At 34.2% G+C, this 24,261-nt stretch overlaps 1 protein-coding gene across 1 annotated transcript in view; it reads right to left on the minus strand.

Annotated features, from left to right (window-relative positions):
* Positions 1–600: 600 nt before the first annotated feature.
* Positions 601–24,261, minus strand: part of LOC144978238 (YTH domain-containing protein 1-like) — a 35,850-nt gene continuing 12,189 nt past the window's right edge. The window contains exons 6-16 of the mRNA XM_078924059.1: positions 23,857–24,005; positions 22,506–22,560; positions 21,874–21,991; positions 17,139–17,223; positions 16,024–16,220; positions 14,020–14,099; positions 12,055–12,082; positions 8,011–8,092; positions 5,432–5,506; positions 5,012–5,152; positions 601–1,018 (exon numbers count right to left, since the gene is read on the minus strand). Of these exons, the coding sequence (XP_078780185.1) occupies positions 734–1,018; positions 5,012–5,152; positions 5,432–5,506; positions 8,011–8,092; positions 12,055–12,082; positions 14,020–14,099; positions 16,024–16,220; positions 17,139–17,223; positions 21,874–21,991; positions 22,506–22,560; positions 23,857–24,005 (1,295 nt within the window). The 3' untranslated portion in view covers positions 601–733. The remainder of the gene's footprint in view (positions 1,019–5,011; positions 5,153–5,431; positions 5,507–8,010; positions 8,093–12,054; positions 12,083–14,019; positions 14,100–16,023; positions 16,221–17,138; positions 17,224–21,873; positions 21,992–22,505; positions 22,561–23,856; positions 24,006–24,261) is intronic.

Raw genomic sequence — 24,261 nt, forward strand, 5'->3', positions numbered from 1 at the left:
ATAATAATAATAATAATAATAATAATAATAATAATAATAATAATAATAAGTTTAAAAAAAAACAATAAACAATAATATCCAAGTAGGTATATAATATAATGAATAAACATATTCTTTCGAGAGGTAAAATCGTGAGTGTCTCAAAAAGCAAATCGAGATAATAAGAAAAAAACACACCTCTAAATCTATACTTAAAATTTAAAATTAATCAAACAAACAGGACTCTGAGTCTGGTGCGGCCTATTCTAAAGGTTTTAAACAAACAAAAAGTTTTACAGAATAATTTTGAAAAATATTCATTGTAGGGAAACCAGAGCCAATATATATTTCGATGAAACATCAAGACAAAATCGTTTCTCTTTAAAATCAGATTTACACTTTTTTCACGAAAAGATATTTAACAGCTTTAATTTTTCTACCCAAAATTAAACCCAAATTATTAATTACAATTACAACTCTTCAAGAAAGGATAGAGGTGGAAAAAGAAATAAAATTAGCATTTGAAACAAATACTGACAAGCATACATAAACACGTACATATGATTCACAATTCAAGGTTCCCAACAATTATGATAAATTTGACAAATTAAGAGGAAAAGCATCAAATAATTTTAATATATATGAAGATAACAAATGCTTTGTTTTTATAATTGATTATTCCTTTTTTAAACCATTTTTTCGTGCCCCATCATTTCATTCATTCAAAAATCAATCATTTCACTCACTCCAAATTCTATCTCCGTTCTCGTCTCCTTCCACGATCTTTCTCTCTTTCTCTTTCTCTTTCCGACTGATAACGGTCATGTTCATAGTCTCTTTCACGACGATCATGGTATTCCCTCTCTCTTTCTCTCTCCCTCTCACGATCTCTGTCCCTTTCTCTCTCCCTCTCCCTTCCTCTATCTGAACTCCTTTGAGATGAAGAATGCTGCTGCTCTTCTCGACTTCGATGCTTTGAGCTGTTGTTATTTATACCAGATGAAGTGCGACGAAGAAACTCATCAACGTCACGCTCATACTGTGAATAAAAGAAAAAATTCATCAGAGAAACACATATTTTGGAGTTGCAACTAACAATTACACGGTCATTTTTTTATAATGAAGAGTTTTTATTTACAGTCTATTCAGTGGAACTTGACCGTTGATTTTTCATCTTGATGTCCCATCCCAACTGAAAATGAGACTTGATATTTGAAAGATTATGGATTAGAGATATAAGTTGTGTCTTTTATCTACCTCTTTATTATTTGTGTAGAATAAAGTTTTAAGTAAGTAGAGATAATAACGATATTTTATTTCGTTTTATTTTTAAGGTGTTTACAGCGCTCACAACACATTCAGGTCATATCAGTGCAAGTGAAAGGAAGAAAATAGGATAGTATGAAGTTCTGGAATTACAATTAAAGTACCAAAAAAAAGGAAGACATAGGGGAATGAGTTCAAATAGGGAACACTATCACTATCAGTGTACTTAGTTTGAGATCACCTAAATGTCTCATCCTGACGAAAGCACAAGTCCCCACTGAGAGGAACAATTTCAAAAGTTTACAAATCATATGTATGTAATACAAAAATAATACAGTGCATAACACAGAGAGAGAGAGAGAGAGAGAGAGAGAGAGAGAGAGAGAGAGAGAGAGAGAGAGAGAGAGAGAGAGAGAGAGAGAGAGAGAGAGAGAGAGAGAGAGAGAGAGAGAGAGAGAGAGAGAGAGAGAGAGAGAGAGAGAGAGAGAGAGCGAGAGATGAATTCCAAGACAAAAAATATCATCTCCCAAAACTCTACGTTTGACTGTTTCCCTCCCAGCCAGAGCCAGGACAAAACCAAGTAATCTCGTTCTAAGACAAAGACAGAAGGCAAATTGGAAAACAGCTATAGAGGGATAGAAGACACAATTAGTGCCCCCCTGCCCACTATGGGATGTCAGGAACCCCACCTAGAGATAATAATGATGATTATGATTGAAGTGAGTGTGGAGTAAGAACAGTGCAAAGCTCATGAAGAGTTAAGACAATATTTGACCTTGATGGAGGTAAATGCAATTAAATATATATATATATATATATATATATATATATATTATATATATATATATATATATATATATATATATATATATATATATATATATATATATATATATATATATATTAATGATAAGGACGGATAACAACAGTTTTGAAATATATATAATCTGATCTCATGCCGTAACTGCAACACCACTGACACAAGATATTGACTTGATAGGCAAGAACACTAAAAGCATAGATTATAATATAATGACATGTCCTTCAACTTTAAAACAGGTTTTATCCTAATAAACAAAGACACATCTTGACCCTGAAATAAGACTCAATTGATTTGATATGCTCAAAGTGATAATAAGCTGCTAACAGCTGTGGACATTAAAAAGTAATAACAAAAGTGAATATAATAGCTTCCAAAAAATTAACAAAATACCAAACACAAAATGTTTCGGGCTCAAAATCCTTCTTTAGCCAACAACAGAAGCAATAAAGACATAAATACATTACTTAAAAACCGGACAGACATAGAGAAATACTTGGCACGTCCTCTCTGTATGTAATAAGATCTTGGACAAAAAGAAGCATCCACTCTATTCTACAGGTGCTTAGAGTCATGAACATGTTATCTGCAGTGAACACAATTCACTTTTTTGTCCTATCGTCTGGTGAATATTATTCACTCTCCGTGAACATATTATCGTGAACATATCATCGATTGTCTTATCTTTCTCCTCTTTCTTCCCTCTCCGGATTGTTTTATCTATCATTCTATCTCTCACTCCCCTTTTTCTTCCATCTTCCTCACTTTATTCCTCTCAAAACTGATTGGTTGAGACTTGTATTGGAGACAATCACTGACTAAAATCACAAAACCAAGTTATTAAACCTTTTCATTCCATCTCTAAGCCTTAAAGGGCTAACATGTAGCTTGTGATTATTAAAAAATAAAACACACACATACAACTCTTCAATTATGCCTACGGAATTGATAACTCTAGAAAAGGTGTTATCATTCTGGGGTAGGTAAAATATATATTGATGTAATATTGTACAGAGCTATTAATGCTTATGTAATAACGTGTTATAATTCAAGTGTTGTGAGATGTTGTTACTTTAATTTTGTGCTTTTTATTATATGGCATGGTGATTCACAATGGACAAATTGATGCCGTTTGTGTTAGCAGTCTGAAGACGTATAGTCTCGGCTGCTATAATAATATTGATACATATAATAATACAATAATAATAAGGGTAACAATTTTAATAGTATCAATAATTATAATAATCATGATAATATATATCCCTTCTCACCGCATTACTGGGAGGAAACCACTGAACGCAATATATGATATTAAAATATTTTATAAATACACATATGACTGGAACAGGCTCCTCTTGGGCATACAATTTTAAACCCTGTTCTATTGGCTGAGCCCATAAAACACACCATCTTCATTTTGACAAGTTGTTAAGGCCCGGAGTTAACTTGTCTACACACTTGTCCATCCCTAAAGGCTCCTTGTAGATCCCTACTGACTCCCTACAAACATCTGTCACGTTGACCAAAAACACCTCAATATCCACAACATCTGCCAAGTACTGCATTGTGTGAACACTTGTCTGTGCTGCTAAAGCGTCCTATGAGGGAGGTTTACTCATAGTGCACCACCACTCATCTAGGACAAAGATAAGGAACTGAACCACAAAGACCATGATGACAAAACCCTTTTAATCTTTTTTCTTTATATTTGATTCTTTATTAATTTACAAAAAAAATCAAAACATATTTTCTTAGCGTTAGTCATTGAGAGTTCTTTTCTTGGGGGACCAGAATTTAACTGAGTACAACTATACTGATTTAGCAAAAAGCATTACACTTTGTAACCAAGAGATTGTTTTGTTTTTTGTTTTGTTTTTTTTTGTTATAAAGAAACATTTTGAGCCTGAAATGTTCCGTGTTTGGTACTTGTTTGAAGATATTATATTCATTTTGTTTATTATTTGGTACTCTGTTCTTTAATAAGAATTCTGTGAAATATTTTTATCAAAAAGAAAGAGTAATTGGTTTTGCAAAGCAATGTAAACAAAATAGCTGATCTTTTTTTTAAAGAATAAAAAGAAAGTCAGGGGAAAAAAGTGTAATTTTAAAAGATTTGTTAAAAAAAAAAAGATTTTTTAAAAAATTTGGGCCCATACAACTGTTTAAAAGTAAAATATTAAATGAAATTCCATCTATTAAAAAAAAATCAGAATCATGAAGTTTAAATATACAATGAAGAAACCTGCTTTATGAGATGAATAAAAAAATCGCCCTGAAAACCCCATTTTAATCCTTCTTTTTTTTATAGTATATTGGCGACCCTCTAGACTTTGAATTGAGTGTAATCAAGTTTGAATCCTGACCTGATTTTTATTTCCCCATCAAAAACTTGTTAAAAGGCTATTATTCACTATCTGACCTAAATTTAGATTAGCAGTGATCAAAAACAAAATCCCTTGAGTCCCTATCAGCTATTTGGTCTTGTGGTATGAAATTGTCTTTCGAACCTGAAGGTCCTGATTTTGAGTCCTGCTTTGGGCGGGTTATATTTGTATGCATGGGAAAGGCTCTTTACTCACTTTCTCTAACCATACTCAGTTTAAAATGAGTACCTAGTCATTAGCAGCTTTGTATTACTCTTGTCAAAAAAAAAAATAAGTGTGATATCGCCTACAGACGTCATGTCTTGTCCTACATGTTAAGTGCTGAAGTTGACTAGGGACTCCTTGTAAAGTGCTTTGAGCACATTCAGTGGATATTGCACTATACAAATGCTCATGATTGGTGAAATACGGCTATCCAGGTAAAATCCATCCAGACCCCAAATGGTTGAAGTGTATTGATCAACTGCTTAACTAAGTTTCTTGATCCAATTAAAAGTAACACTACAATGTACTGCAAAAAAGAAAGAGAGATAATAATAAAAACAATTTAAATCAACCATACCGATCTTTTACTGCGACTTCCATAACGTTGTTCTTCAGCACTGCTGCTGTAATCATTGCCGCCACCCATTGGATATCCTCCACTTCTTGAAGGTCTTTCATAGTGAGGTGCATATCCAGATTGATCAAAGTAACCTGGTGGCTGACAAAATATAAACAAGAATTTTTTAGATACTTATTGAACTTAAGTACATTAGAAACAGACAAACGTATTGGTATGAGTAAATAAAAAAGTACATCATTTCTAAATTACTAAATGCACATTGCTTCCTTGATTTTCCACATCCAATGAAAAAGTGGCATGAGACAATATATTTACATTATAAACAGACAAGAAGCAATACACCAAAAAAATAATAATAAAGCGAATTTAACAATAAAGCTTAGAAAACTGTATTTAAAAGTTCATCAAATCACTTACTGGCGCAAATTGTGCCATAGGATGTGGTGGAGGTGGAGGTCGTTGACTAAATTCTCTCATGTAGTCTGAATAGGACTGTAAGAATGATACAAAAGTGCTTAGTATAAGTTATACAGGAAAGGGGTGGGGAAAGGAGGTGAGGAAAAGGCTTTTACTTTTAAATGCTTATCTATGATCCTCACATTTCTGATTTTCTCTCTAAAAATAACTGAAGACTGAGTTCTTTGCAAAGCACATGAATAATTTTTAACACTTACAGTAATCTCAACATGCAAATCTGGACATCAAGGGAATCTCAAACATACCTCAATTCTCCATTTTATATTTCTCTATTTTCATAGCATATTGGCGACCCAAAAATCTTGAACACGAATATCAAAATCTTGAAAAAACTGAACATTCACTGCCCTGAATTCATGAATTTTTGCCTTTTGGTTGTATACAATGGACACAAAAGATACCATTGCTCTATCTGTGACATTAAGTGATAGCAGATGTGTTTCACGTATGTTTATGTATGTGTGTGAGTGTGAGTACGTAGACAACCCCTTAATCTAATTCTAATTGTACCAGTGGGAGACTAGCAAAGCAGTGATTTCGGGAACAGCTACTCTTGCACTCCAGCACATTTTCTTCGAACACAGTTTCCTTGAACTCATGGTTTCCTCATTCAAATGTCCCCATTTTTTTCCGTATTATTCATTGTTATCATTCCATTCCTTCCTCGAACTAATTCTTACCTCAAGAACGTTTTCCTCGAACTAATTTCACTCAACCAACGTAAAAAATCTTTCAAAAAAAATAATAATCAAAGGAACTTTTAATGCACCAGGTGATTTCGACCACTGATAATGTGACAATGACAGTTGTTACATTGTGCTTATCGTGTGTATCAATCTACACTGCAAGTGCGCCTATACACATGCAGACACACAGTCACTCAATCACCGTTTCACATAACTGACACCTCTCTAATTATTCTTATCACTTCGCCATTCATTCTAATTTCAATGCCACATGCCATGTCGGTAAATGAATGTTGCAATAGAGAAACCCCCCCCCCCCTCTCTCTCTCTCTCTCCACACACACACACATATACATGCACACTCACATGCCAACAGCTTATAACATGTCATGTATAGAGTTATCTCCCTCAACATATCAATAGAGTAAATAAAAAGCGGAAATTTATCATAGGGTCAATTCCAAGGGAAGACTGGAATGACCCAGGTGTCAGCCGCAATGCAGCGCCGCAAATTGAGCTAGAGAGAAGTGGCTTGCTGAAGGCCACATAACGCGATGGATATTCGAACTAGGTATCTTTTGGATGCATTCCAAAGTCCATACTGTTGAGCCACACTGCCCCCTCCCCCCCCCATCAAGTCGTTCTGACAAGACACAGGTTTCCTCAAACATTTTTGCATGTCCTGGGGAGTTTGAGGAAACCGTGCTAGAGTGTACATATTAAATCAAACAAGCAATTAGCAGTGGGGAAGATGGAGAAGAGAAGCATGAGGGAGATAAGTGAGGATTGATAGTGATTAGATATCAGAATCAAAATGACACAGCATGCTGATTGTGTAATCAACACTGCAACTGGCTGGCTTTGCCTTCTATAATAGCAAATGCAGTGGGGAAACTCATTCCATCTGTATTGAATGAGACGAGACACACTATTTTTTTTTTTTTGTTTGTTGCTTTAGGTCTCTTCCAACACAATTGAGGTTATATGAGAGACCGCTGAAACAAAAAAACAAGCAATCTAACAAAAATAGTACAAATGTAAATCAAAATCATAACCTAAAGATATCATAAGCTAAATTATAAATAACCAAGAACAAACAGGCAGAAGATTTACAGAAAAAAAAATATTCCCCTGTCAAAAATACAATCACAAACCAAAGAAGCAGGATAGGCTAGTAAAGAGAAGAAGAAACGACATCACTATCGGATCGTACACCCATGCGAACATCATAGGTATATGATTCAAGGGTGATGCTCCCATCCAACCACCCACACGAGACACACTAGAAACTACACTTGTTTCCAGAATTTTTTTAAAAGATGGCCAATAAAAAGGAAACTAAATTGTCTCACTCTTGAATCTAAATGACTGATATTAGCGGAAGTGGATATGACATTACAGAATCCACCAACATTTACCTCCCTCACTTTCTCTAACATTTAATTCTTTGTAAAACTGAACACAAAAATATTTCTTTGTTGCACTGTATATTTTAACAGTCACTTGGATTGACTACAAAGGGCAATTTTTTATCACAGCACAAAACCGAGGTGGTCGCCAGATAGACAAGTAAGTAAGACAATCCATGTGCCTCCATCAAGATGGATTTGAAATCACAAAATTTGGCTTCAACTTTCATGCAAGGTTTTGTTCATTGTTGGTAATGTTAATTAGTAAGAAGAAACAAAGAGAATTTATTTGTCCCCAAATTAAATCAGAACTCCCTATGATCCAACCTCCTTGAATTTAATTGAATCAAACTCCACTGTATACAATTGGCTGTCCTTTAAAGTTGTCAGCATTCAGTGATTTTATAACAATAGAAAAACTTACTCCACCATTCATATATGTTTCTCGTCTTCCTCCTCCCCCTCCTCCTCCTCCTTGTCCTCCCCCATAACGTTGAGATCTGCCACTGTAAAACACAAAAATGCTATATGTCAACACAAAAAGGCTAAGAAATTATTCTCAATTATCATGTGGGTACCAGACTTTTATGTGTTCCTTTTCCATTCTTAATGGATTAAAAACCACAAAACCCAAATTATGAAACCTTCAGATAACCTATATTCTGATAAGCATGATTTAAAATAAAGACCTACTTAGCGCCTTAATCGTTTATATCCCAAAAGGAAAATAAACAATCAAACTGAATATATCATATGATGAGAAGACATATCTTATCTATTTAGGGAGGTCCATTTAATATATGGAGCAGTCTCATCATGTAATTTGAATGCATGACCTCCATTATTTATACACTTACCTATTCTCTTCATAAAACCTTTAGAATTTGATATAAAGTTAACTCATAAAATATGTATACACACCATTTGAATCTATAAAAGTGGCGTAAAGCTATTGGCTGAATAAGCCTTACAATAATCTGATATAAACCTTCATTCTGTATTTGTAGTTTTTAAAAAAAAATCAAATCATAAAGTAAAAGCCTGATACATTACAATGAATTCTCTCACAAATATTAGAGTTTAAGATTCAAATCTCTCATCTTAAGTATCTCTGTAATATTTTGTCTCATCTGTAACGAAGTAGGCGATGTTTGCTCTCTTTGGTGGTAATGGAGGCAAAAATTCTGACCTCAGCATTTTGTACATAATAATACCCTGAGATGCCAGTTCTCAAGAATTTCGGCACAGTCACCACTCAGAAGAATTATTTCATAAGGCTGAAAAAGGAATTTCCCTACACAATCTTCTATCTAATTAAAACCATACTATATGCAGACCTGCCAACCCTACATATTCCAAAAGTGGAATCAGAAGGTCAGAGAATAGGAATTTGAGACCAAAAAAAAGGAATTTTTTAACAATGGATAATTCTGTATCAAAATTCCCACCAACTTTGCCATCAAAAACATAAAGACAATATTCAGGCAAAGCTGGCAAAACTACATATCATCGCAAGTAAGTAATAGAATGGGGAAGGGGGAAAGGAGTGCAATTTATTCTCCTACTTAACTCCTTGTTGGCAATCATTAAAAAAAATATATTTTAAATCACCCTTTTAACTCTTTCAGCGCTGAGGCTATATTCACATTTCTGTCACAAAATGGCTGACACCTGATTGAAGCAGCATGAGAATGACAAACTATGACAAAGAGACATTCGAATTCGGCACAAAATTCCAATCAAAATACCCCCTAGGGCCAATTGAATGTTCTGATGAAAGAAATGATACCATTGGTTAAATTTATAGTACTTTAGAAAGTAGGATTTGATCACATCATTGTTTTTGCCTTTCAAGACCATCCATTGGCCAGTGCGGTCAAAGAGTTGATCTCCCCCATTTTTTCTTCTTACCATTATCATTTTATGAAAATCGGAATTTAAAAGGCAATAGCGGAATTGTGGAAAAGGAAAAGTAAAATAGGAATGATTCCACCAAAATCAGAAGGGTTGGCAGGTATGCATATATGTAAACACAATGTCCAAAAGTATCCCAACCCAATTTTTCCAATTATAACAATATTTGTGACATATGTAGGTCATTCAGCATTAAAACTGAAGAAAATGGGATAGTGATAAAAATATAAGTTCACAATTGAAAGCACACAAGAAAAAGTAAAACAAAGGGAAACGGTTCAAATAGGGAACAAATGCAAATTCAAAGGGCAAAATTTAATGTGCTTAGTTTGAAATCACCGAAAAGTCTCATCTAAATGTAAGCACAGGATCCCACTGAGACGGATACACAAAAAAAGGAAAACAAAGGGAATGGTTTAAATAGGGAGTAGATTCTAAGTGTAAAATATTAATGTGTTTAGATCTCAAAGTCTCATCCAAACATAAGCACAGGATCCCACTCAAATGCTTACAGATCAATATATTTTCAAAAAATATAACAGTTTCTAACAGAGTGGTGATTGTTGCCAGCGGTGATGTGATGATGATATAGTGCAGGTTGTCATAGTGGTGTTGATAATGAGAATTTTGCAGATGTGGTTGTGGTTGTAGTATGGGTATTAGTGATGATGATAATGTGGTGGTAATGGTTATGATGTTGTGACTGTTACAACAGTGATGGTAGTGGTGATGATACTGTTGTGGCAGCTGTTGTCGTTGTGTTAGTGGTGGTTGTAGCAGTGGTACTAGTGAAAATGATGATGCGATGATTATTGCAGTAGTGGTGGTGGTGATTTTGATGTGATCCTGTTCATCGTAGTGGTGGTAGTGATGATGATGATGATGTGGTAGTTGTGGTAATGATAATGATAATGTGGTTGTGGTTTATAGTATGGGTGGAGGTGACAATGATGTGGTAATGGTTGTATAGCAGTGGTGATAGTGATGGAGATGTGGAGGTGGTAATTGTAGTAGAGGGGTTGGAAGTGGTGATGATGCAGTTGAGGTTGTTATTATAGTAAAGGTGGTAGTGATGATTGTGGTTGCAGAAGTGGTGGCAGTTGTAATAGTGGTTGTGATGATGATGATGATGATGATGATGATGATGAAGGAGGTGAGAGTTGTAGTGGCAGGGAAGATGATGGTATGATGGTTGTGGTGACACTGGAAATTGTTGGAGGCTTTCCTCAGAATCATAAATCATGACAGGAATTTGACTGAAGTTGCCTGCAACCTGGAAATTTTAGCTCCAGACTAGAATTTTTTTCAGTGAAATCAGTTTTGGCATCTCTGCAATATCCAGCTGAACTTATGAGTACCTAGCTATAGGCATTGACAGATGCTATAAAAAAGCATTAGTGTAACAAGGATAACTGAGAAAGACAGGCAACTTGTTCTATATAAAAAGGAAATCTGGTTGTGTGTGACCTGCTGGGGAAATAGATGAATTTAGCACAAAAATGTTAAGCCTGTAGCGGACAGACTATACATTTATAAATGATACAAATACAAGTCTACAATTTTATCATAATCAAACCCATTCATTGAAATAGTTATGTATGTTCACTATTTTCTGAAAAAAAAAATATGAAGACAAATTCTAATTCTACCATTGTGTTTGACACATCAAAAATTTGGGACGTAATTCTCAAATTTCATGTGATCTGTCAATCCCCCATTTTGCTTTATGATTGTGCATAGCCTGTTTTTCCACAAAAGTCAACTGATTTTCCTATACATCTCAAATATCTGCATTTTGTATTGACTCAGCTTTTGTGGAAACTATTGTAAGATATCATTGACCAAATGCTGAAGTCTGTTCGATTCAAGTCAGGACTGAGGCCACTCATATTTATAAATAAATTGAATGTCCTTTTCTATTTAAGAAGACTGTGTCATATTACTATTGCGGGAAGTTGCCCAGTCTTGTAACAACAGGTCCAGAAGATGTTTTTTACATTATTTTGTGTGTTCACTTGTGGTTGACAAGTCAATAAAGTAATCATCTCTTTCCCTGCAAACTTTGTAAACATGTAGCTTACATGGCAAAGGTCTGTGAAGTGTCTGATTTTGTTTGACCAGCATCATTATGTAGGTTTCTAGCCAAAGCTAAAAACGAGATGCAAGTTTGAAAACTTTTGATATCTTGATTTTTAACGACTTTGTTATAACAGTAGCCAGCAAACTTTCTTAAACAATAAAGGATTTTAAATTAAATTTGACAAGAAATAATTTTAACGAATGTTTGTAAATTTTCATGTTTCTGATTCCTGCTTCATATCTTAACAGCGTCATAATTTTTTTTTTTCCTTTTTTTTATTTTACTAACAATCTATATAAAAAAGGGACAATTTCTTAAATGTGACAAATTATGAGAGCAGTAGTGAAATTCATGACAACATAAATATCAAATTAACATGGGCTAAACACATTTTTAAGACAACAGACTATCTTGGATCAGTCTATAATCAGCTTATACTTTCATTTTGCTAATGAAACTTGAAATATAACACACCTTTCCATTCTCCTGTCTTTGTAGAAAGCTGTGGAAATATTTGAAGAGGTGCAAAATTATTCAAAAGTCCACAATATGATGGCAAGAAAAAAAAAAATCATGATTTATTTGAATTATTGACTAAAAACACAGCTATGAATTAACTAACTAAATATATCATGATCTTCATTTCTTCTGTGAAATTGTGCAAATTCAGGTCAACACTTGGAAAGGTTTTAAAAATGATGTGCCTTCTGCTACATGAAATCATTGCTTTATACAGGCCTGTAAATCATCTTTTCCAAAATTGTCTGAAAATTTATTCTAACCACCGATGACCTTATTCTTAATTTTGCCTTCTATCAATTGAATGTCGCTTCCGCGACATCTACAAATGTTTTGGGCATGCTGCAGAATCGTTTACTGTTAGTTCTTGTATTCCTTCTTTGTCTTTATGAGAAAACGGCTCAGTGAGAATTTTTTTCTTGCAGATGAAGCCGCAAAATAAAACTAAACAAAAGACATCCGTTTCACTTGCGAATTAAATATTCACTTTTTCATTTGAAAATTCGCCGTAATATGGTTTCGACAGTGTTAAGGCCAACAATCGTAAATTACAAAGAAATTATATAGACTCAAAGAAGGAAATATAGCAAATTGTGTGGGAAGACATACGATTTAAGAAACTTCATGAATGAGTGTTGGTAAAACTGTGCGAGCATGCGAATGACCGCAAGAGGCAGCCACAAACGATAAAACTCAGAGAAATGGGGAATCCCCTTGATGGACACACAGCAACAGCCAAAGCGAAGGAAGCGAGAGGCAGCATGAGAAATAGGAAATCCCCTTGACGGCAACACACTGTGCATGAGAGAGAGAGAGAGAGAGAGAGAGAGAGAGAGAGAGAGAGAGAGAGAGAGAGAGAGAGAGAGAGAGAGAGAGAGAGAGAGAGAGAGAGAGAGAGAGACTGCATTATGCTTCAGTACTGTCATCCACTGTTTTAAGTTTCCCCTGATTTTTTATTTTAATTTAGGCTATAATCATTTTTTCTTCCATACCGGATAAAATTTCTTTAAATTTATTATTGTCTAATAGTATGTCCCTGAGGTAGAGAATAATGGATTGTCTGATTTCAAGCAATTGCCGGAGAATTTACAGCCCTGTTTATAATAACACTCCAAAATAAACAATAAATACATGTCACTTAATCATTAATTTCATTTTATTAATATATCCAACTCCGAAACTCGTCTGTTTATATGATATACATAGCACAATCAAAACAATCTTCAGCTTTAAATGTGCAGTAAGTAATAATTCCTTTCAGTTTTATGATAAAGAACCCAAGATGATCTATTGTTCAGTTAGGGCTCACCCATAGGGCTCTCAGATTACTATTATAATAATAACAGAGCCTTGAGTCAATTGGAAGCCAATTAATCATATTTGATTTCTTCTAACAAGTATAACGGATACAAAATGTGTTCTGACAGAGAGAGAGAGGCAGAATATATACATCATCATTATCACTAAAAAGACTAGAATGAAAATTAAAATCAGTTTGAGCCGCTTTGATGTTTAGTGGTCTGACACCCGCCTTCAGACCATTAAGTAACTGGTACAAATCCCTCTCTGAGGTGATGCAAAGTTGAGTCCTTGAAAAATGTTCTTTACTCATTCTCTCGCCAATCAGGTGTAAACTGAGACCTGGAAGCTAACAGCATGGTCTCTGTCCAATTTTTTGGGGTTTTTTTTGGTATAAATGCCTGGCAGACATTGCGTTTTATCCTAGATGTTGAGCATTGGTTTTGGCTTGGGACACCATGTAAAGCGCCTTCAGCACATTTAGTGGATACCTCAGTACTAAACAGCATATGGTGACCAAAAACATTATTTCTTGGTAAAAAATACAACATTAGCTTGAAAAAGGAGGAATGGTCCCTTTTAGTAAGCCAGTCATAGAAAATAAGATATGCTGCAACTCACGCTCTCTGTCATAGCCACCATGGCTTCTTTTATGTCGTGGATTTGGGCCTTCATAAAAATCATCTCTATTTGGTCTGCGTCTGATTTAGTAGGAAAAAATAGTCAAGTCTATATCAATGACTGAACTCATTATGAAATATCCATGGCTAGTAAGAATTTGGACTAGTTTTAAAAAGGCATCAATTACAATGCTAATCATGAAGAAGAAAAAAAAAATAGCAACAAGAGTGAAGTTGATAATTCTGCAAATTAAAATGAATATTTTCAATCTGCTCTGCAAGAGATGATAAAGAACAGTAAAAAATGTCAACTATCTTGTGAACAAAAATGGGAAACTGGGAGTAATATAATCAATATTCAAATTTAAACGAGAACAAAAGATTATAACATTTTTCTTCCTCTTTAGTAAGAGATTTTTAAAAACATCTTCTAATGATTATTTCATTATGCTTCTTTTTATGTCATTGGAAGAAGGTGGAAGTTGGGTTGGGGATAAGAAAAGGAAACACATTTCAAAAATTACTGAACACAACTCTGAATTTGAACAAAACTTATTCTTTCTCTAACAAAGTATGTAAAAATAAAACAAACAAAAAAACAAGAACAGGACCTTATGAGGAAAAAAATAGAACAGAACAAACATTAAAAAAACAAACAAAAACAAAACGAGATCGTTACAAAAGAAAAGTGGGAGTAAAAGGATGAAGAGAAAATGAAAACGTATGTCAAAATTTAAAATGAGTAAAATTGTATGAACAGCACACTTGACTGATGGATCAGACAGACAACATACCAATGTGTTATGTTTTTACCATCCATTCAGCAATCTCTTGTTTGTACTCCAATCAGGTTGGAATTGGACAACAATCCACTTGGACTAGCAAACCCATTGATATCATTAAGTCCATTATACGAATTTAATACAATCCACTTGCACATTACCCACTGAATATTGGTAGAAATATTGCCTCTTTTTAAAAAGCTTATTCTCCACTCAGTCCGTGAAATTAGATTTTAACACTTTAAAATAGAAAGTTTTTCAAATATTTTTCTCTTCTTAGTAATCCAAAACCACAGAATTTTCAAAAGTTCTCTCTTTAAAAATTCTTAACGATTATACCCACATACTATCCAAAAAGTCAATTGGATCTTATCATAACCACAATTTTCATAAAGTCCTTTGAAAACAGTCCCAGAAGCTTTGCACATTCTAATTTTTCACAACACTTCAAAAAATCTAAACAATATTTTAGCCTCTGGCTTTTCTAGGAATTTCTATATCTTATTTTCTAAAAAGTTCAACTTTTACACATGCATAAGTCCAACCTAAGACCAACATCATCTGAGAATATGTACTTCTACATGGAGAAGTTGTGGATGAAGAAAGGTCATATGCTATACACAATAAGACCTTTATTAACAAAAAGGAGTCCAACCATAGCCGGGAAGCTTTCTAAAGCTGTGCTGAGAAGATGCTTTTCTATGGGATGTGAACGGAACATCAATACAGCAATAACATTGCAGCCATTTCTAGCTTTTAACCGCCTTCACAAAACACAGTCCGGATCTTAGATTTAGAGATGTGTAATGTTTTTAACCTATCAAATTTAAAACATGTAAAAACGAATAAGGTTACAAATCAAGAGAGGAAATATATCAATCAGAACCACTTAATAAGTAGGCTAAATCTTTTTTATTATCGCTAAATGAATAACTTATTTTCTTTAAGTATTTTTTCAGCTCTCAGATTTCTATATCTTTATATATATTCCATTCAATACCTTTAATTATTATTAAATATGCCTACAATAAATAGCCTAGTATCATTGCACACTTCATTAGCACCAAATCCGCTCTTTCATTACTTCTTTTTCATCAACACGATTTCTATCACATTTTAAAACCATCATCAAAATATAGAACAGACTTCATATGATGAACACAAAGGCTGACAGGGTGATGCATGGCACCATGTTACAACAAGTGCCTTATCAGCCTCCTAACCTTGGGGGATAATCAGCATTTGGAGCATTATGTACAGGAGGTCGTGATGACACCATGCGAGGACCCCCACGCTCTTTGTGACTGCTTTCCAAACGCGCATGGGCTTTCCTGGCCTTGTAAACTACATCCGATATGTCTGAATCTTCATCCATGTGGAACAGCTTACATAGACTCTCGCCACATCTAGGTTCTATTTCCTGAAACAGATTTCATTCAAACAGACAAATTATGTTTGATCAAAAGAAATGTTTCCTTTTCTCTTTATGAAAATCATCAATATATGGATACATTGAAGCATTCCTTGTAGTATTTTCCTAAGTGCTTATTTAAACAAATAAATAATAAATAATTAAACTCAAATTTATTTCATCCCCTAGAGGAAATGTGCAAAGAATAAAAACTGATTGATTGACCGATTAATTGACAGATAGATTTGATTGAAGGATTGATGGAACCTTAAACAAATGTAACAAATTGAAAACAGAGAGAGAGAGAGAGAGAGAGAGAGAGAGAGAGAGAGAGAGAGAGAGAGAGAGAGAGAGAGAGAGAGAGAGAGAGAGAGAGAGAGAGAGAGAGAAAGGAGAGAGAGAGAAAGAGAGAGAGAGAGGAGAGAGAGAAGAGAGAGAGAGAGAGAGAGAGAGAGAGAGAGATGGAGAGAGAGAGAGAGAGAGAAAGAGAGAGAGAGAGAGAGAGAGAGAAATGTCTGTATGAGATATTCCCTCTTTACAAATATAATCGTTATCATGTAATACATAGCACCTGTCACTTAATGCCATAATTATGGACACAATCAAGATTTATTTATCATTATTATTATTCCCAGGGAATTCTGAAAAAACCAAGGCATTAGCTGCAATGCTGTGTTGCAAAGTGAACTTGGCAAGGTGACTTGCTCAAGGTCACACAGCAGAGAGAAATAAAAGCTTCGGCACCTCCATGTATCCTCATCATACCCACAGTCGAGATTATCTTCCATGCACGGAGTTGCGACTTAATGACAAGACAAGACAAGACAAGACAAGACGCTGAGACCACTATATTACGCTGTTCTCAACAGTAGGGATAATACAGCATGATTTTTCATAGCGGGGAAATAAGTTTTCATATTTTCATACCTGTCCATCTCTGCCAATCTTAACCCTTTTGTTGTCATTCCACAGATTGAAAAGATGATTGGTTCTTGTAAATTCAAGGTCCCGTCTGTAGAAGAGTTAAAAAGAAAAATTCTTTCACTATTAAAAACTGGTGAACAGAGTAAAGTTGACTGGTTTCAAGAAAATGACAAAAGAAGTGTAAAAATCATTACCATTTTAACTTCAGATTTAACCCTCATTGCATAGATTGATAATCAAAGGACCTTCTATTAGCTGCATTCCAAGAAATATAGCTAGAAATATTCTATTTCATTATTTTCTACAGCAAATCAAGACAGGACTCCTCAATAAAAAAAACTACAACACAAAACTTTTTTGATAGGTTAAATTTTTAAACCCTCATATTAAAAGTAATTTGATTAAAATATTATTCACTGAGACAGTGTTATCTATACAATTAGACCAACCCTCACGTTGATAAATAGTTTTTAGGACTGGAGACGAGACAGCACATGTAGCTTCTCCTTTTAGCACCTCCTTGCAGATTGAGAGGTAATGAAAAAAGGTGAAGTAGAAAAAAATTTATAATCTGTAGTCATTAAATAATTTAAATATGATGTAAATTGTTAAATATTTGACCATGTTTACAATTTTTTTTTTATTATCATTATTATCATTATCATTATTATTATTATCATTAATATTATTATTATTGTGCTCATTGTTATCATTATCATTTATTCATTAATATAAAGTCAACTCTGCTTAATCGCGCACCCTCTGGAGTTCAGGTTAGTGTGTCGATTAAGCGGAGAAGCCAAAAATAATATCTAAGCACCAGCTTTCATGTGCCATTCATGTAGGACCTTCACTTATCAGTTTTCTACGGGCTTGGGACATCACATTCTAGACATGACCTCATTAGCATGTTTTTCATTTATTTATTTATTTGGGTTTGTTTTTGTTTTTCTTCTTTATTTTTTGTCTTTTTTTTTCTTTTCTTTTTCATGTTTTATCGTCAACAAAATGTGACATTATTGTTTGTTAGAACAGTAATCGCAAAGCGTTGATTGCTTTCTATTCTGAGAAAGCTGTTTACGTTTTGTTTTTATTGTTTGTTTTTTAGGGTTTTACGGCACTTGCAACACATTAGGTCATATCAGCGCCAGTAAAAAGGAAGAAAATAGTAAAATGTTATAGAATTACAATTAAAGCACCAAAGAAATAGGAAACAGATGTAAATTCCAAGAGCACACTATCAAAGTACTTAGTTTGAGATCACCTAAAAATCTCATCCAGACACAAGCACAGGGTTCCACTAAAAGAAATACACTCAAATGTTTATAAATCATACATAATATGTAATCAAAACATAATACAATGCATAACAGAGAGACAATTTACAAGTAAAAAAATATCATCTCCTAAAACTCCAACTATACATTTGACTGTTCCCTATCAGTCAGGGCATCCAGCCAGGGCCAGGACAAAATCAAGTAATCTCATTCCGAGACAAAGACAGAAAGCAAATTGGAAAACAGATATAGGGGAATAGAAGACACAGTAAGTACCTCCCTGCCCACTATGGAAGGTCAGGAACCCCACCTAGCAAGCTGTTTATAAACCTTTGTCTCCAATCTCAATCTCCAATTTGTCTACCAAGTCAAGTTTTTAAGGGTTTGTCAGGGGTGGTGTGTCACATTCTGATGACTCATTCTTATCTTCATTATCTAGGCATTATCTTTTGTGTGGCTGAACTGAGTCCAGTGGTTCCTGAGATGTCAGTTCACCGCCAATGTTGTCCATTGTTACGAATTGATCAAATGCTTTGGCCGAAAAGTTATGTGAAATAGGAACAGCGTTGTTGATTTCATATGGCTGTTGGTTGTCACTCAATCAAGGTAAAGCAATTAAGCAGTGATTGTGTGTGATTAATCAGAGTGATTATATAGAAAAAAAATCTGTTTTTCAGGAATATGTACCGTATATGCATAGTGTGCGAGAAATCGATGTGCGATTTAGCAGAGTGAACTGGGGTTGTTTTTTTTTGGTTGTATTTCTTGTACTACTCATAAAGGAATATTGCCAAATCAACAAATCAAACATTTTCTCAAATCATTTGTTTTCCAGGTATAGATCAATCATAGGTGCTTTGAACCTAATCAAGAACTGCTTTACCTGTATATGATTGACTTTCTTAAGGCCTTTTGCTTCCTAATCATGCAAACGGGACATCTCAGTTGCCCCTCTAATCATCTGTGTCAATTCCTTCCACAGTTCACGGTCATTTGCTGTGGATGCTAATTTCATAAAATCTTCCTTTGATTTCATTCGTCGTTATTTTGGAGGTGATTTAGGTCTCTATTCAGGACAGTGTGAATTGACGTGGGTGGTCTGCCTTAATATTTCTTGTGTCCAGATGGGGTGAAAAAAAGTATTCATGGCTTTATTAGCTAGCATATTTTCATCTCTTCTGAGTATATGCCCAAAAAGCCACCATCTTGCCTCAAGGGTTTGATCTTTCATTGCATTTTTAATACAGTGTTTTATTGCTTATTTTTGTGGGGTACCATATATTCAGAACTCTTTTTAAGTTGCTCTCTATGGAATCTGTCCAATCTTTGCTCTTCGGGTCCAGTCAGGTGCCCATGTTCCACAGTGATATAAAAGCATGGATTTTACAAGGGTTGTGTATAATTTGATTTTAGTGTTTATATTTATTTTATCTTTTCTAATCCATATATATAATAATTTATTTAGTGCAACCGTCGATAAACTTTTTCTTCTTTCTATGTCTTCCTTGTCTCCCATTAGTGATCCTACTTTTTTCATGGCTCTCCATTCATCCTTCTTCCTTGACAGTAATGTTATATCTGTTTTGTCAGTATTAACGTACAGTTGGTGTTTTTGTAAAGCTTTTTGGATGACTTGTTTGAGGCCAATTACGTTTTGAAAACGAACTCCCCATGGAAATTTATCCATATTATCAGTTAAACACAATTTCACATTGAGGCATCTTTTCTCCAGCAATCACATTATATATGTTTGTTTTTGTTTTTAAGGGTTTTACGGCGCTTGCAACACATTTAGGTCATATCAGTGCCAGTAAAACGGAAGAAAATAGGAAAGGAAAAAGTTCTAGAATTACAATTAAAGCACTCAAGTACAGTAGAGACAAAGCAGAATTGGTTCAAATAGGAAAAATGTAGATTCCAAGAACACATTATCAAAATAGTTAGTTTGAGATCACCTAAAAGTCTAATCCAGACACGAGCACAGGTCCCTCCTAAGAGGAATACACTCAAATGTTTACAAATCATATATAATATGTGAACAAAACATAATACAAGGCATAACAGAGAGATGATTTACAAGAAAAAAAAATATCATCTCCCAAAACTCTAACTATCCATTTGACTGTTTCCCTCACCCAGGGGATCGGCCAGGGCCAAGACAAAACCAAGTAATCTCATTCCAAGAAAAGACAGAAAGCATGTTGAAAAACAGATATAGGGGGATAGAAGACACAGTCAGTACCTCCCTGCCCACTATGTGAGGTCGGGAACCCCACCCAGATATTAATATATAAAATATATCCAGAGGCATGGTCTAATTTAGAAAGATAGATTTATAATCTAGCCATTTCATCCGTTGAATATTTCACACACCTACCAAAGGAAAGAATCATTAACATTTTAATCTTCTGTCAACTCTTTTATCAGTGCCTAGGAAAAGAACGTCGCTACAAAACACAAAGGACAATTACACTCATTTAGAAATTAGCCAACCACATTCTTGTGTCAGAGTTCCTAAAGAAAAATGTGAGACAAGGGGGAACAGAAAAAAAAACCCAGAATCGGGTAATTCTTATACCAAGCCTGAGGCCATTCAAAGTCTCAGGACTTCAGGGTGCTGATTTAAAAGAGCAAAAACGAAAACCATTCCTCACAGAAAACAACAAAAACTCATGTCCAATTGCCTTGATCATGGCAATAGTCTAATTAGGGCTTGAGCATGGCATTCCCCTTGAGAGGGAGAGACTCAGATGATGATGCCATATAATCCACACAAGCACAGAAAAAAAATAACATGGTATCTCTGACTGAATACCTTAAGGTAAGGAAACCAAAGCCAGGACTTTGTTTTTTTTAAGGAAAAGGATTAGGAAAAGTCCATCAATAAAGCCCATAAACAGTTTTTCAACTTAATTCAAGGATGCCATGTTGAGTCAAAATGAGGGACACTTTGAGGCAATTGATGGACGGAATAACAGGAACACACACACACACACACACAAATACACATTGCCAAATTCAAATAGGGACAGTAGCTGCCAGTGCACAATAGTACTACCAATTGATGTAGTTTAAAATATCTTGGTCATTGACCTATGTATTGGAGGCATCATATAATAATACCTCGGTCATTGACTCCCAAAAATACAATATTACTTGACATCAACTTCATACACTTTGAAGGGACTAATCAGACACAAAATGTGTATTGATTGACCATAGAGGAAGACATCAGTCATATTCTCCTCATACTAGTAACTATCAACAACTGGACTGAAAAGCGGGACAGCATTCCTAAATGCAGGATTGTCTTGTGTGATGCAAGACACTTGGCAAACCATCTTCGTTATATTTAGGTTGCAAAACCAATGCCTTTCAAAACACAATTGTAAACTAGTATTCAGTCAACAATTTGTTTAAATACATATGTTTTATCATGCAAAGCAAGATAGTAGTCTTACCGACTTATCCAATCAAGTTTAAAAACACCACTGAGTGCTTTCTGTGTAAGCCCAGGTGGAAGAACCCATTTGATTGGTGGATGGTCTTTGGTTGACAGTTCAGCTAAACGGGCATAACCTATGGTGGACAAGTTTTCAGTTAGTCATCATTACAGCTTATCTAATATTCTTTTTTTTTTAATTAAAGATGTTATTCATATTTTTTATACATACAGAAACTTGAAATTAATACTCATTTATTGTCAAAGCAATTAGTATTGAACTTACACAGAGAAAGTAAAAGACAAAACAAATAAGGAGAAGTTGGTGAAGCATCTGACTAACAAGCAGGCAGACAAGTTTCATGATTTTTTTCTGGTCATTCTGTTCAGTCACAGTGATCAAGTAATTGGATAGTTGAATCTGTTAGATCTGGCAGAAATTACTTTTCGATAGAACAGCATCCTATCTAAAAGATAGCAAGCAACTGTTATTGTCCATTTAATAATATAAAAACTATAATTAACTCAGGCTCCCTGGGTTACTGTGAGATTATGTCTTTAATATTACACTACTTCTTTTTGAACCATATACTTATACACAATAGTTTTCACTACAATAATTTACAAACCGTAACCTTAAGCACACCATACCTTGAAACCTTCCACTCTCTTTAACAGAGAAAATCAGAATGACATTCTCACATTCCTGAATAGAAAGAATAATAATAATAATAATAATAATAATAATAATAATAATAATAATAATAATATAATAATAATAATAATAATAATAATAATAATAATAGATCTGTAAATGAGCTCTATAAAAATTGACTGAGACTGAGACAGAAACTGAAACTGAACCTCACTGAATCTCTTCGTTTCGTATCAGAAAAATCCAAAGAATCGAGATGAATAGTAAACAGTGAGCTCACTTGAGCAAAACAATGGCAGAAAACTAATTTACGTGGGAATTAATTAGGCTACTTACAATTGTTCCTTATAATTAGGTACCCACATCAGTGGGTCAACCAGTTTGTTTACAACGTGAGGCAATCGAGATGTGCTTGTAGCAATCATATAACTTTCGATTTGAAGGTGTCTTCATTACGCACTTCCGGCATTCGCATTAAACTTTTTAATACTTTTAGGTTCTGCCAAGTAAATGTGGTCAATTTTGGCTTAGACGAAACAGTGAAATTTGCTACCATTGGGATCACGACAGGTTTGGAAAGTGAAAAGATAATTTCATAAAGGCTGTGTGAAAATACACTGGGGTGTGTTCAGACACGGCAATTCTAAGAAGCGTCGCTTAGCCGTGGCAATATATCCATCGTAAATATAAACGGCCTTTGAGCTATGCATAGCGCTGTGGAACATTCCTAATTACTTCACGGTCATTCGATCGACTACGATTCATGAATTCTTTCTTTCTTCTTCATTTCTTTCTTTCCTTTTTAAAAATATTTGAATTTGACGAATTGACTGATTTCAGTTAATTGTCTGAGAATTTACAGGTCTATAATAATAATAATAATAATAATAATAATAATAATAATAATATATAATAATAATAATAATATAATATATTTACATAATATATAATCTAATCATGATCAAGCATACATGTAACGCATATATTACAATTACAAATTAGGTGATGCCACAATCAACAAACAAACAAAAATTGTGTATATATCCCCCACCCCCCTCAAAAAAAATCCGAATTTCTAGAGAAAAGCTGTAATCAATCCATAATGCAATATTTTCAGCCACATCAAAATGTGCATAACTGACAGGTCTGAAAATAAATATTTTATGAATACTTTTGCTTCATTTGAAAATAGGGACTTTTGTATTTCCTCAAAACGTTATTACAGGAAGTGAAATCTATCCTCTAACTATTTTTACATTACATCATAACCAACAAAAAATTGCAAAAATATCAAAGTTCTATCAATCCTCTTTGCAATTTATTTCTATAAATGTTAGCAAAACTTACCTTAAAGGCTTGATTTAAACGAGCCTCGTTCTGTGGCGGGGTTGACCACACTCCTTTGGCTTTAGCAAGGGCAACATTCTCATGGTTGTTGCTTTTAACTAAAAAGAATCTTGCCCCCCTCATGAGGTATTTAAGTTTTGAATAAGAACCTTGGGATAAAATTAATGAGTAAAAGATTAAGACTGGATATCAAACTGTGACCATGGAGTAATTGAAATACTTGTATGAGTTGTTCTGGTAAAGAAGAATCTGTGGTCAGGACATTATGAGTAAAGACTAAAGGACAAAATTAAAATTAAAATCTTTTACTGTCTGGATATAAAGCAGACTTAAACCTTTTTTACATGTCCAAAAAGAAATAGTTATAGTCCCCAAATTGAAATATAAAAATAATAAAAATATAAC

The sequence above is a fragment of the Berghia stephanieae genome, chromosome 1, assembly GCF_034508935.2.
Source record: "Berghia stephanieae isolate SIO BIC M18660-M18661 chromosome 1, UCSD_Bste_1.3, whole genome shotgun sequence".
In the NCBI taxonomy this organism is placed as follows: domain Eukaryota; kingdom Metazoa; phylum Mollusca; class Gastropoda; order Nudibranchia; family Aeolidiidae; genus Berghia; species Berghia stephanieae.